At 39.4% G+C, this 13,698-nt stretch overlaps 1 protein-coding gene across 2 annotated transcripts; it reads right to left on the bottom strand.

Annotated features, from left to right (window-relative positions):
- Positions 1–1,677: 1,677 nt before the first annotated feature.
- LOC137173004 (copine-3-like) lies at positions 1,678–13,179 on the bottom strand. Of its 2 annotated transcripts, XM_067577678.1 has the most exons (17): positions 13,020–13,179; positions 12,241–12,389; positions 11,636–11,815; positions 11,100–11,174; positions 10,936–11,007; positions 10,759–10,839; positions 9,232–9,321; positions 8,149–8,247; positions 7,098–7,184; positions 6,909–6,968; positions 6,659–6,792; positions 6,418–6,472; positions 6,240–6,291; positions 5,982–6,115; positions 4,895–5,131; positions 4,126–4,238; positions 3,139–3,278 (listed from the first exon to the last, which is right to left on the bottom strand). In XM_067577678.1, the coding sequence occupies exons 2-16, from the start codon at positions 12,370–12,372 to the stop codon at positions 4,128–4,130; spliced, it is 1,599 nt and encodes a 532-aa protein (XP_067433779.1). In that variant the 5' UTR covers positions 12,373–12,389; positions 13,020–13,179; the 3' UTR covers positions 3,139–3,278; positions 4,126–4,127. The 2 variants fall into 2 exon arrangements, with proteins under 2 accessions (XP_067433778.1, XP_067433779.1); XM_067577677.1 differs by lacking the exon at positions 4,126–4,238 and having other exon boundaries at positions 1,678–3,278; positions 13,020–13,178.
- Positions 13,180–13,698: the final 519 nt, after the last annotated feature.

Here is a 13,698-nt window from a genome sequence, read left to right as displayed (position 1 = left end):
GTAGACGGCTTCATTTTGCTTTGTGAGACATGTTGGCAAATTCCAGTTCTTTATATCAATTAGGGCTGCAATTAACAATTCTTTTCATTATCAACTAATCTGTCATTTGTTTTCTTGATTAATCGATTAGTTGTTTGGTCTAGAAAATGTCTAAAAATGGTAAAAATGTTGATCACTGTTTCCCAAACCGCAAGATGACGTCCTCAGATTTCTTGTTTTGTCCCGACCAACAGTCCACAGCCCAAAGATATTCAGTTTACTGTCATAAAAGACTAAAGAAACCAGAGAATATTCATAATTGAGAAGCTGGAATCAGAGACTTTGGACATTTTCTTAAAAAATTACTGAAAATGATGAATTGATTATTATAATAGTTGGTGATTAATAGTTGGCAACTAATCAATTATTCATCTAATCGTTGCAGCTTTAATATCAGTGTGACAGCATTTTGATGATGAGTGCTTGTGCCTCTAGAAGCCTTTTATATAAAAGAAGTTGAGATGATTACTGATCAGGATTAAATGGCCAATATTAGGACAGACTAGTGAATTGTAAAAAAAAAAAAAAAAAACCCATATCAGTTCATGTTATTTGCAGCCTTTTAAATTATGAAAGAAATAAACATTGAAGCTGCTTCAGTGGATATTAACATAAATATTCAAGATAATGTCTAGTTTCATGCTTCATTTTCCAGCAGGTGGCAGCAGATGCTTTCATCTCAACTTTTAAATGAGCGTGATACAAAAGTAATGTTACTCCAGTTGCTGAAAGCTCACTGACTGCACATACAGACAGGTGACAAATTAAATAAAAAATTATGTGAATCATATGTTATGGCCTTCACAGTCACCAGATCTCAACCCAATTGAACACCTATGGGAGATTTAGGACTGATGTGTTAGACAGCACTCAAAACATCATCAAAACACCAAATGAGGGAATATCTTTTTGAAGAATGGTGTTCATCCCTCCAGTAGAGTTCAGAGACTTGTAGAATCAATGCCAAGACTGAGGAACACCATTCTTCAAAAGGCCATAACATATGATTCACATCAATTCATACCCCTCGTGCCCTGTGAATTGGGACATTGTCATCCTGGAAGAGACCACTCCCATCAGGATAGAAATGTTTCATCACAGGATAAAGGTGATCACTCAGAACAACTTTGTATTGATATGCAGTGACCCTTCCCTCTAAGGGGACAAATGGACCCAAACCAGGCCAGCAAAATGCCCCCCAAAGCATAACAGAGCCACCAGGTCCCCTCACTGTAGGGGTCAAACATTCAGACCTGTACCAGTTTTTCCTTTAATTTGTCACCCATCTGCATATCCATTCACAAAAATTACTTCCGCAATCTCAAATTTTTTAATGTACTCAAACATATACCCATTAGGCTGATTTCAGGGAATACCGCCCACCAAAGGTCTAGAAAGCCTTTTCTATGGATGCTTGACTGTAATGTGGTCTAGGACATACTGTGACTGGTTTAAGTAGATGAGGTACAATATATTGATGCTTCAGTGCCGTGATCTAGCAGCCAAATATCTTGTTCAAATCTAAGCCAGTTTTCCAGTATTTTTGGCTGATGGTTGAATACTATCATGAAAGGGGATGAACTATGATGTAATTCCTTTGGTTATTTACACTATTTAAGACAAATGAAGTACACTTAATTTGTTTTGAGTAAGAGGTACTTTATTGGCAAGCTTGTTGCACTTTCTGTATGTTGGCACTAAGGCACATCACCCATTACTGTTAGAGCAGTAAGCAGTTGGTGCACAATATGATACAGAAGATATATGTTTTTCATGTTATGATCATATAAAAACAATAACCAATGAAGCGCAGCAGAAATAGACACACTTGTAGTGAACATACAGATAAAAAAAAAATAGTTTCCTTTTTTTATAGTAACATTTAATACTGACATACATATAAGGACAGTTTCCCAGACAAAGATTAAACATTGACTAAATCACAACTCATTGGTCATATCATTGAGAAAACACTTAGTCTGGGACTTGTTGATCCTTGTCCAGGAAACTTCCACCATGGTCTCTTTACTAATCGGAGATACATGTAAGGCAAACTAAATGTAACTGGCACAATGGAAAACAACAGTTAATTAACAAACAAATCTATTTTTTTCCCGAATATTTCAGATTACTACTTAATGGTTTACACAGGTGTCTGTTTACGGGGCTTTCAACCCACACACACACATAGCTTTGATTTAAATGACTAAGTGCTAAAATTTGTATAATACAGCACAAGGTTATTATAGGCAAGTGCAAAGGAAAGTATGGGCAACAATACACATTTATGATAATACATACTCCATTTACCAAAACAACAGCAACTACAAAGCTACGTGGCTATACGCACATGATTATGTTATGGGTGGTAATGCAGCCATTTCCTGTAAGGATGTAAACATCATATCGTACATGAGGGGGCGTCCACAAACCTGTAGGCTGTACTTAGTCACACCAGCTTTTTTGACGCCATGGTTGGAAGATCACCGTTGTGATCTACACGTGTAAAAACCTTTATCATAACAAGTTTGACTTGATGCTAGATCTTCAAACAGACATTAACAAGAATCAGGCTTACACTCTCGTAATGCATTATAAAACAGCAGTAGGGTGAATAATAATGATCTAATAATAATATAACAATAACAAAATAAAAATGCAGTGTTTCTGGGAAGTCTGAAAGAAAAACATGAAGAGCTTGCAGCATTCAGTTTGTGTGCTTATCTTGTCTGCTGTTCCCAAAAACTTATTCTTTAGAAATGATGGAATGATTTCATAATCGTTTTTTCTTTTTCTAAGCTACACAAGCACCGAATAGCAGCTAAAATGAGCATGCATGGATGTTAGTATCCACCTAGATCTATTTTGACACTGATACATGAAAAAAGAGACAGAGATTGGTCAACAGTGTGGAGTGCTTGTATAGCATGTATTGTGTGTGATTGGTCTGGATGTCATGAACTAACTGCATGCTGGTATTTAGTTGAGGGTTGAGTAACACAACTGTAAGGAGAGGATGTGTAATTGTCTAATGAGATGAAGTAGGGATCTGGTTGATGTGTACAAGAGATGATGCTGGACTGTTTCTTCCTTTTCTGGTTTTTGGACCATTAGATTTTCCCTGCAGGGTCTGGTGCAGGATTGGAGTTAGGTGGGCTCAGCTTCATGATGTTGAGAAACTCCACCAGCTGACCTGGGACTTCTGCCAGCACACTCTTTGCCAGTGCTTCTTTAGGAGCCTGCAGTGCAAAAGGAGTTAAAGAAGGTACCAAACCAAAAAAAAAGAAGAAAAAAAAGCCATTTTTTCAAAGAATCCATTATCACTACTGATTAAATTAGATGAATGGAGCATGGATGAGTAGAAAGTTATGCAGATGATGTTATGCATATATGCAGTTTAAAGGAAAGTTCCACCCTTTTATGTTTCATCAATCTTTGCTTTTCAGTTTATTTCATAAGTTTTTTAGTCACAATGCCTTTTTTGGAATGTCCTGTCAGGTTACTGAGGACTTGCGCTTTGTACTTGTTGCATTTGTAACGCCTATTTACAGCATTTATTTCCTCCTTTTGTCTAGCTAAATGGATTCATCTTGGAAATATGCCAAGAATGCAGCCAGTGCTAACAACTGTGAAGTCTGGTGTACTGCAGTGCAGTAAATGAAGCTGCAGTAGTTTGCCTGCTGAGCTTGTGTGTAGCCAGCCATAGAAACAATATTTTGATATTGTTTGGACTACACAATTTATATTGAAATTGACCTAAAACTAGTCAATAATCACTGACTGCTTTGTTTTAACAACACTTCAGTGGAATTTTCCTTTAATGTAAATAAGAATATGTCTCCGAAAAAGATCATCAGTGATTTAAGGCATAAGACAGAAAGTCCAAAAGAATTTCTTGAACTCTCTCTCTCTCTCTCTCCCAGCACTGATGATGAAAGTTTGAAGTAAGACAGCGAGGTAAGAAACATGAAGATAGCAGTCACTTTATGTGATGATTCATGCAGTGATTTAGGGAGACAGTTATTCATATAGGCCAAGCAAAGGCTATGATGGTGACGGGGTTTATAACTGAAATATTTGGGGTACCCCTATGAAGGACTGGGATCTTGGGGAGGCTTCAGTTTGAATAAACTGAAGAAGGAGGCCACTTGTTGAGGTAACTCTGCCAATACGCTTTGGGCAAGAGCCTGGCTGGGCGCCTGCAAAAAAAGATACATTTACAATGTAGTACAAAGTCAAGAGGTTGTGTTATGTAGCACAACAAGTTAGCGAAGCTGTGTAAAGAACCGCATTCCCGCGCAAGCTTAGTGGCGTCTGCCTCACTGCTGAGGGTTATGATCTCATTGATGTTTTTATTCTTTGGAGCCGTTTCTAAACAAGTGACTGTAGCCACTGTCTCCAGGTATGAAGGAACATGTGATCCAGGGCAGCGGTGTGGCTCACTGACGTGTTTTTAATCATTTTTGGGCAACAATGGAGGCATACAGCACAGAGGAACACAATACATCAGGCTTTGGATACACAAACGATACGATACGATACTAAATAGGATGAGTTCATTATTGGTTTGGCTTTTTTCTGAGATTTGTTGACAATAAGAAATATATAGAAAGCGGCCAGCCAAATCCTTTAATTGTGGACACTACCCTGTTATGTTTAGTTTGTAATTTTGAAGTCAGTTGATCTGAAGATGACGCAGTGAAATGCTTAGAAAAAAAGTGTGCATGCAATTCTTATAGCAGTGAGTTGGCTTATTGAGAAAAATCAGCTGAAATCAAAGCAAACACCACTCACATATTTCATGTGAAGCAATGAGTTATATAAAAAGGAGTCTGACGTTTGCACTGTCACTTACATTTTGGAACTGCCTGAATGGCACAAACTGGACGATGTCCCGCATGGCGGCCTCGCCAGCCAGAGAGCGCAGACGCCCGTCGTCTCCATCCAGGAACTCCATGGCACTGAAGTCTGCCCCCCCGACTCCCACGATGATGATGGACATGGGCAGACGGGAGGCGTTGACGATGGCGTTGCGTGTCTGATCCATGTCAGTGATCACTCCGTCGGTGATGATGAGCAGAACAAAGTATTGCTGCAGGAAGATGGAAACAACACAGGCAGCAGAACAATAATTACAATTCTGTAAATGTCTGTCTTTGATCAAGGTGTACTTGAGAGATATCAGATACGGTACGAGATTTCATATCACATCCCAATGTATTAGTTCTCCTCCTCCACTTCATTAAGCTTCTTTTAAAAACAGGCTGCTGTCATCAGCTGTTTACAGCACTGAGACTCATGAAAAGCAAGAAGGTGAGTCACACCAGCGGTCTGAATATTTTACTCTGACAAAGATGAGTTATTCACTAGTGGCATCACTTTCCACTTTAAGAAGTTAATTACATCTTGAGACAAGTTCCAGATATACCTATTGTCAGGCTATTACTCAAGGTAAAGCCTCTCTTGGGCTTACGACTCTTAATCTTATCTACTGAGCCTGGCATCTGAAAATAGCTTCAGGCAATTAGTGTGCTATTATACTAGCACTGCTGTTGCTCTGGAAGCTATTATCAAATTATCCTGCTCCACTATGGAAACTATAGGAAAGCTGATGCCTTTCCCATCCTGCCCAATGTGGAGCAAACAAATGTAAACACTTTGTGCAACAGGCAGCAGCAGTACAAAGGTAATAATGACTTTTGGAGAAATGTACAAGGAGAACATGATCTTTTTAAAGAAAACTTTGGCCTAACAGGTTCTTCATTTCACACATATGTGCAAGAAAACACTAAAATACTGAATTAGATTTTGTGCAGACCTATTCCAGCCCTGTGAAACTCAGGCTTCCTTTGTGATTAATTCATGTCTGGAGATCTACTTTCTCTGTCAAATATGAGACAGTCACATATTATAAGTGATGGCTGAAACACACAAATACTCACTGATGCAGTGGTCTGCTGGAGGGCTTGCTTAGCGAAGCAGGCCACGTGGTTGATGATAGGGGAGAAGTTGGTGGGACCATAGAGTTTGACCTGGGGGAGACAAACCCTGTAGGCCTCCACGACCCCTTCAATACCTACACACCCAAACACACAGAATGCTATATTAAGCCGCATATGTACAGTAGTTGTTATCATTTGTTTCACTCTGTCAGAAAATGTGTCTAAATCTAGCCACTGTGCGATCATTTGTAAACGTACCTGCACAGAACGGATTTGACGGGTTGAAATTGAGAGGAAACTCGTGGGAAACCTGTTGGGTGAAACACGGTACCATCAGACATTATATTCAGTGCCACACTACCCTGTGACCATTTACTTTGATTCAAACTTTATGCAAACAGCAGTCTTAACCTCTACATGTATTTGTAAGCTTTACCTGCCAATTGGGGGGGATCTGGGCTCCAAAGCCAAAGGCGGGGAACATCTTGTCACTACACAGGAAAAGAAACAACACTGGTACATCAGTAAGAGAATATGTTGCCATTTAGATGCAAACTGTGTAACACATGATGACTGACGCCTTATCACCCAAATCTGAGAAAACTGCCACACCAACAGCATATAACATATAGTTTTAAATGTACTGGACTGTGTTTTATGTGACATACAGTACATACCTGTCATAGTCCTGGATGACGTTGCCCACGGACCAGATGGCAGAGAGGTACTCGTTAACACCCTGAGGACTAATGTAATGCAGAGACTGAGGAGACTTGGGATCCCCGTTGGAGCCTGTGAAGTCGACAGCCACCTGCCCAGACATTCGGGGAGCCGGCAGATATGCAGATGGAAATAACAGATATTGTTAATCTCATTAATTAGTGCTAGCAATTAAAAACAGGCATCGGCAGAGAAGCCAGAACTCACAGTGAAGTTTAATTGACAGCCTCCCATGATATAATCCAGGAACGTATACTCCTTCACCACCTAGAAGGTTAAATACTGGTGTTACACAACAGTGCTGAGGAACGTGTCAGTTCAGGCTATGAATGAAGACTACATTCACACGAGAAAACAGTTTCAACATATGAAAATGAGGCAAACACAGTACTACACCTGGCAGTGCTTCACGCTCACAACTCCGGAGTTCTTGTAACCTTTCTTCTTCTGTTTCTTTTTGCTGTTGATGCACTCAAACTCTGCCTGAGGAGTAAACAAAACAGCACGTGTGTCAATGCCAGAAAACCAAAAAACAATGGGTTGGAAATGTACGTTTTAGGTTTAGTGTCTAATTTACAGCACTTAAACAGACTGTCTGTTGCTAGGATTTTACAAGAGAATTACTGGTGATCTCATCCAAACCGTCACATAAACAGTGGGCTTAAAATAATTTCAAGAATGTATAGGAGACTCCAGGAGGTTAAAATAACAACAACCACCTACATAGAACAAAAACGGGAAAGGGAAACTAATAACTGCATTCCAGAGGAAGCCTGGACAAGATATTGTGAATCTCAATGGAGGATATCAAGCTCAGGATCCTGGAGAGTGTTTGGCGGGAAGCATCATTGGTCTTGGAGAACAACTGGAAACTTGGCTCCCAGGAAGCTAATTATTATCACTTGTTTTGGGAATATCCAAAAGTACATACTTTTTGGCATCAGATTTATACAGAATTAGTGAGTATACTGGGACAAAAATTACTTTTAATTGGGACAAACTCCTTTTTGGGCGTCTACGATATTATTTATGATATCTTTGTAATGGAAAGAATCACCTTCTCCATGAGGCTTCAGGAAATTAAATTAGAGGAAATTTGGGAGAAGTGGAAAATGGATATAGATCTTTTTTTTTTCTAAAACAAAAAACATCCCATGTTCTATTTTTTGTGCTCTACAATTACACTGGAAATGCTGAAAAGATGGATCATTCTGTTAAGATCTTACTAATGACGATTGTGTAAACTAGTGTTTTAATATTACGTGATTCCAAATAAAGAAAACTAAAAATAATCTCATCCATCACAGTTACACACAGTTAGTTCAAATCCAGTAAAATTTCAATAATACAACAAAATAAAAGTAGAAAAAGCAACTTCAAGCTGGTTTAAGTGAAAACTATGTGAAATGTTGGCCGTTACATCCTTCAAACACACACACACTCGTACCGGTGAAGTGCGCGATGCTTCTTTGAGGCGAGTCATCGTGGTCTCAAAGATTCCAATAAGATCATGTGAGCCATCGCTGTCATAGTCATAACACTCCACCTGGAAACAGGTAAACACACATGGTGATGATGTTGACCTGATGAGCAAGAGAACTATTAAACATTCACACACAGAAAAGAAAAAAATCACCTTAAAGGATCAGTTCACCCAAAATACAAAAAATAATCCTGCGAACAGTTTCCATGGAACGATACTTTCTACCAAAGAAATAGTCCCTGTGAAAACTGCTGAGGTCTGCAGAGTTTCAGGGACACACAGGTAATGTTGTTGTGATTTGGGTGAAACGATCCTTTAAGTTTATCTTAAAAAACTGGACATATAAAAACTAGATGAAATACAAACAACATGCAAAAGTGAGGTTCAAACCATGACTTTTTGTAGTGTACTAGACAGAGGCTGACGTTATTTAAAGAAGAGTATGTTCAGTTTCAGACAAATGTGTTCTATGAGTTGAATGAAGGAAACTTGGAGGGCAGGAGAACCTGCTGAGAGGTGTCTTGTAGTCCCATCTACTCCATTCACACACTTCACCCGTTAAGTGATGGTAAGATGAACAAAAACAAACACTGATGTATTGGGTAACTCACTTGTCCTGTATGGTTGGAAACAGCTTCCTTCCTGACATGTTCGCTTCATAAAGTTAAAAAAATAAGTATCATCAAGCTAGCACTAAAGACACTATAATCAGTTCATACTGTGTTACTCGGCTGTATTACCCGCCCTGTGTTGATGTTGATGTATCATCAAGCTAGCACTGAAGACACTATAATCACTTCATACTGCGTTACTCGGCTGTATTACCCGCCCTGTGTTGATGTTTGAGAGAGATCCCACATAATTTTGCTCTGAAAACTATTTCACCCTTATAAAGGGTTGTATTATGTCATAACCATGAAAATACAAAGTGCCGCTGAAATAAAACCAAAGAAGATCGATGCAACTGTAGGTCTGAGTGACAATTTGAATAAATTCACATTTATGTCCATGGCATAGATGTGTATGTAGCTAAAAAAATGTGGGTACTTTTATAGGTTTGTCCATGTCTCCTCCACAGAGAGACTGCAGGGGGATTCGAAAGGGTCTCCATGTTGGATTCAAGTTATTCTTCACCACCTAAGGACAGAAAAACATGACAATTATCTGAGTGCAGAATACTCCAAGAACCAAGAACTAAATTATACAGAACTTCTACAGATTAGTAACTTAAAAACATGTATAAAGCTAAATTTAAATATTCCTTATTTCTTATTAAAAGAACCAACCACAATGCTAATTCATGAATACATAAAATTTAATGGTAACTATTTTAAAAACCTGTTTACATATGTTGACAGACAAACTGTATACATACAGTTCACCTCCGCAACCGGTTGTACAACATAAATGTGCAGCAGGCTCGTTCAGACCAGGTCATATTCTTTGTTTGTGTATATAGTACAGTAGTAATCAGGGTGCAAAATTCACTTTTTTGTCCATTGGCCAAATGACTAGTGAATGTTCAGATCTTACCAGCCACTGAATAGATTACCATTGGTTTTTTTTGGCTGGTAAGTGAAGAAAATCTACCAGTCACTTGCATATTTTACCAACATTTGGGTGGTGGCTGGTGTTTATTTTTCACCCTGATAGAAATCAAGATCACAGTGAGAGCTGTTGTTGTTGGGAGGAAGTGATACATTTGAACCCTGTCACTACATCAGTTTTCGGTGGGTAAAGCACTAATTTTTGTTCTGTTTTACTTTCTGATGAGAAACAACTCTAAATGCTTCTGATGTGCTCCATTATTTCTCTCTAAACTCTTCTTAAGTTGAGTGCTGTAATACACTAAAAAAAACAAAAGGATAAATACTATCGCAATGAAGATGCTGAATGTTGTGAGTAAATTAAATGTTTCTTCATCCTCTGGGGAGGAATTCACAATCTCATTACAACATTAACGTAGAACCACTCTGTAACAAATTAATGTATTAACTGTAAATAAGTTTAGCTTAATAATAATTTATTATTTCTTACACATTTCTTGCAACAGTCCCTAATTCAATCACACCCACAAATGTGATTTGTCTGCTTCCTCATTCACAGTTATAACATCAGATTTAACATTCGCTTGAAAAACTCAACTGGCCTCAGCGGTACATCAGTGCAGATCAGTGCAGCTGTTTGCTCAGAGCACAGGAGGAGGGTTACAGAATCTCTTGTTGTCTAATGAGACACTTGTGTCAACATTATGACTTTCCTGATTAGACAAATGTGAGCTTGACCCAACATACCATCCAGTATTAGGCAAAGGCTACGGTGTAAAACAGGCCAGTGTTAGTTCCTCTTTTCACATAGACTGTTATGGGTAAAAGCCTAGAATGGAAGTGTAAGGTAATAGATAAAAAATAATAATTTTCTTCCTCCTTCCCGGAAATAGATGACCATTTTGCTATGACAGAGTAGAAATTAAAAGTTGAAATTGTAAACAAAGCCTTGTACACATCAAAATATCTCAATGCTTGTATCAGAACTGTAGCTTTCTTTCACTGTCGTTAGCATGAGTTTGTTTACCTCTGTCCGGTGAGCCAGCTGCCATCCAGTTTCTGTCTGCTTGTAGAATTCCAGGTAAGGGTCGGACTTCCCAAAGAAATCCTGGAAATGAAGAAAAAAAATGCAACGTTATCATCATGTTCTATAAAACTAAACACCTGCGAATGAATTTGAGATTTCAAACAAAATCCTCCATACCTTGTTATCCAGTTTCCTTGCTTCCACCTCAAAATTCACCACCCTGTTGTCTTTTATTTCTTCAGCAATGATCTACAGAGTAGAGGATAGATAAACAATAAAGGAAAAATAATTGCAGTCCACAAATATTGCGACACTTCTCTCTAGCTTTCTCTGTCACTCACTGTGATGGTTCCTTTTCCTGCAGGTGATTTGTTCTTCAAGACAAGCGGTCGGGTCAGTTTTTTACTGGACACAACCTGGGAGTAATTTAAAAAAAAAGAAAGCAGTTAAATAGAGAAGCAGCAGCCACAGCAGAAGCAGAGGTAAGAATGAGCCTAAACTGCTGCACAGTGGATGACAGCCTCCACATCACATGGCAATAACATCCAAAACAAACAGGCAGAATGAGCATGGGGGGTCAGATAACACTAAAATAGTCTACACAGCAACTGCTTATCAAGGATGTTACTGCTTTGCTTGATTTGTAACATGGTGAAAAAGTGGTGTTGTATTACATCAGAAGCATGTGTCGCACTGCAGCACCTGTCTGACTGACCTGACTACATCGTAATGATTATGTGTCTCTATGCTACGCCAGGGGACTGTGAACTAAAAACTTGAAACACAAGACATAAAAACTACTGAATTTAAAATAAAATAAAAGATGTATTTTGAACACTAAATTGTTTCCTCTCAGAAGAGGAGAAGAAAACCTCACCTGGCCCAAAGTACACTCCAGCTGGCCCAGGAAGTCGTCATCACTCAGGTCAATAGTCTTGTTGTCGATGTCGTAAATCCCAAACCTCAGTTTTTGCACTATCTCAAAGTAGTAGTCGATGACAAACTTTTTGGCAAACTTTGGGTTGAGGCAATTCTGGACTTTCTCTGTGCGTCCCAACTGTGGAGAAAGTTTGAATTGCTCCTTTACTGCACAAGTCTGAGAAATAATTATTTATAAAAAAAAAGGACAGTTTGGTGACACACATAAACTGACATAACAGGAAATTTACACAACTCAGACTTTTCCATCAGGGGGTTAACGATTAACACTGCAGAGATTTGTAAGTTGCAGGAGAAACAGTGGCGTAATTGCCACACCTAGGAAAATGTGTGACTTTAAGTGCCCCACAAATATTCAGTTTCTCAGAGCAGGGGAAGACATTTATGCCTTCCAAAATGAATGTTTATTGCATTACTAGCTGATGTGTGTCCGGTATCCTGACAAGATCAAATCACCTTGATCTCGGCAGCTTTTCACTAATATTAAACTTTAAATCTTCTCTCTGGTGTTTAATGAATCCCAGGTTATGTCATCCTACCGACCTCATACCACTGCGATTCAGCGCTGTTCATTAACAGGACACACAGAGGGTCGGATTTGGAGCCGATGTCTTTATCCAGGAGATTGTCACAGGAGACAGTCAGCTCCACCTTGGTTACACACTGGGCAGCCATGTCTGACTAACCACGAGCTGAGGACAAGACAGACAGACAGGCAGAGAGGGTAAACACTATGTAAACAAAACACATTTCTCAGGTTTGCTAACATACAGACATGGTAGAGTTACAACGAATTGACGGGGTGCATACAGTATTTCTACGAATACAAATGGATGTGAACTGTAACTGTGAGGTTAGACCGGTTAATGTGAAAATGTGCTAGAAAATGGTAACGTCACCTGTAAATAGTAAAAGTAGCAGGAAGAGATTTGATTTGAACGGTTTTTACCTTTACGAGTAGTCACAACACAGTTACGTAACTGACATTAACGTACATGCAACTGGCAGCTAACGTTTTCTTTCTCTTTACACCAAAAACATAAAATATAAGCTTAGCGTTGACTGTGTTGCAGCTACCTGACGTTACAGTTGTCTCACACTGCGGCCTGTAAAACATGTACTGAGTCTCATGGAAAATATGACACAATAAGTACTAATGAAGTCCAGGGGAAGCTAATGTGTTTCAGAAAGAGAAAGTCCGACCGCTTCTACAAGCTAAACTGTAGCTTAACAAGCTAACAAGGCTAGTAGATGGACAAGCAGTTTCTTGTTTACACTTCCGCACGTAAATTAGCGTTATATAAGTGCTAATTTAAACTTACCGTAAAGTTATAGTATCTCAGGAAGGCAATACCCTGCTGGGTGCGTAACGTAACGGTGATGTTACACTGAACACAGACGTTTCAGGGCGCAGTACCGCCCTGTGAAATGTGGGAGTGTTGCGGCTCTACTCTTTGAACCCTTATACATCAACTGCCAGAGTTACAGAGAGGGCGGGCTCACTTTGCGACTGCGGCAGCTAGTCCTGGCACTTCCGGTGGCAACTCCAGCTTCTGGATCTGCTGGGTGCCCAGCATTTTGTGGCAGTACCGCCGGAAGTGCCACTCCTAGCTGCCGCTGCCACTATTTGGGCCAGCCCTGCGTGCCCACCATGGTGCCCATCATACGTCTGTCAGGACATCGGGCGCCTGGCCACAACTCCCGCGTACAGTGAAAGTGTTTAATTTTGAATGTATTCACAGGAACTGTTACTAAACTATTATGTCTGCCTTGACGCTTGCGGCGTTAAAGGTGTAGTTCGGATTTTATGAAGTGGGGCTGTATGGGGACCTTACAGACCCATCCCGTGGCGCCGTCCATCCAAAGGAGCGCCTCAAATGAGGGAAGAAAAAATTAAACTTTTACCATTTTTATTACTACTATTGTAATACTATTATTTGGAAATAAGTAATAAAAAGCCCACAACGGCATAACTACATAGCATAGTCTATTAAACAGACC

Source organism: Thunnus thynnus, chromosome 21 (assembly GCF_963924715.1).
Source record: "Thunnus thynnus chromosome 21, fThuThy2.1, whole genome shotgun sequence".
Classification (NCBI taxonomy): Eukaryota; Metazoa; Chordata; class Actinopteri; order Scombriformes; family Scombridae; genus Thunnus; species Thunnus thynnus.
Note: the sequence above shows the minus strand (reverse complement) of the source record. Positions and strands in the feature narration are given on the sequence as shown.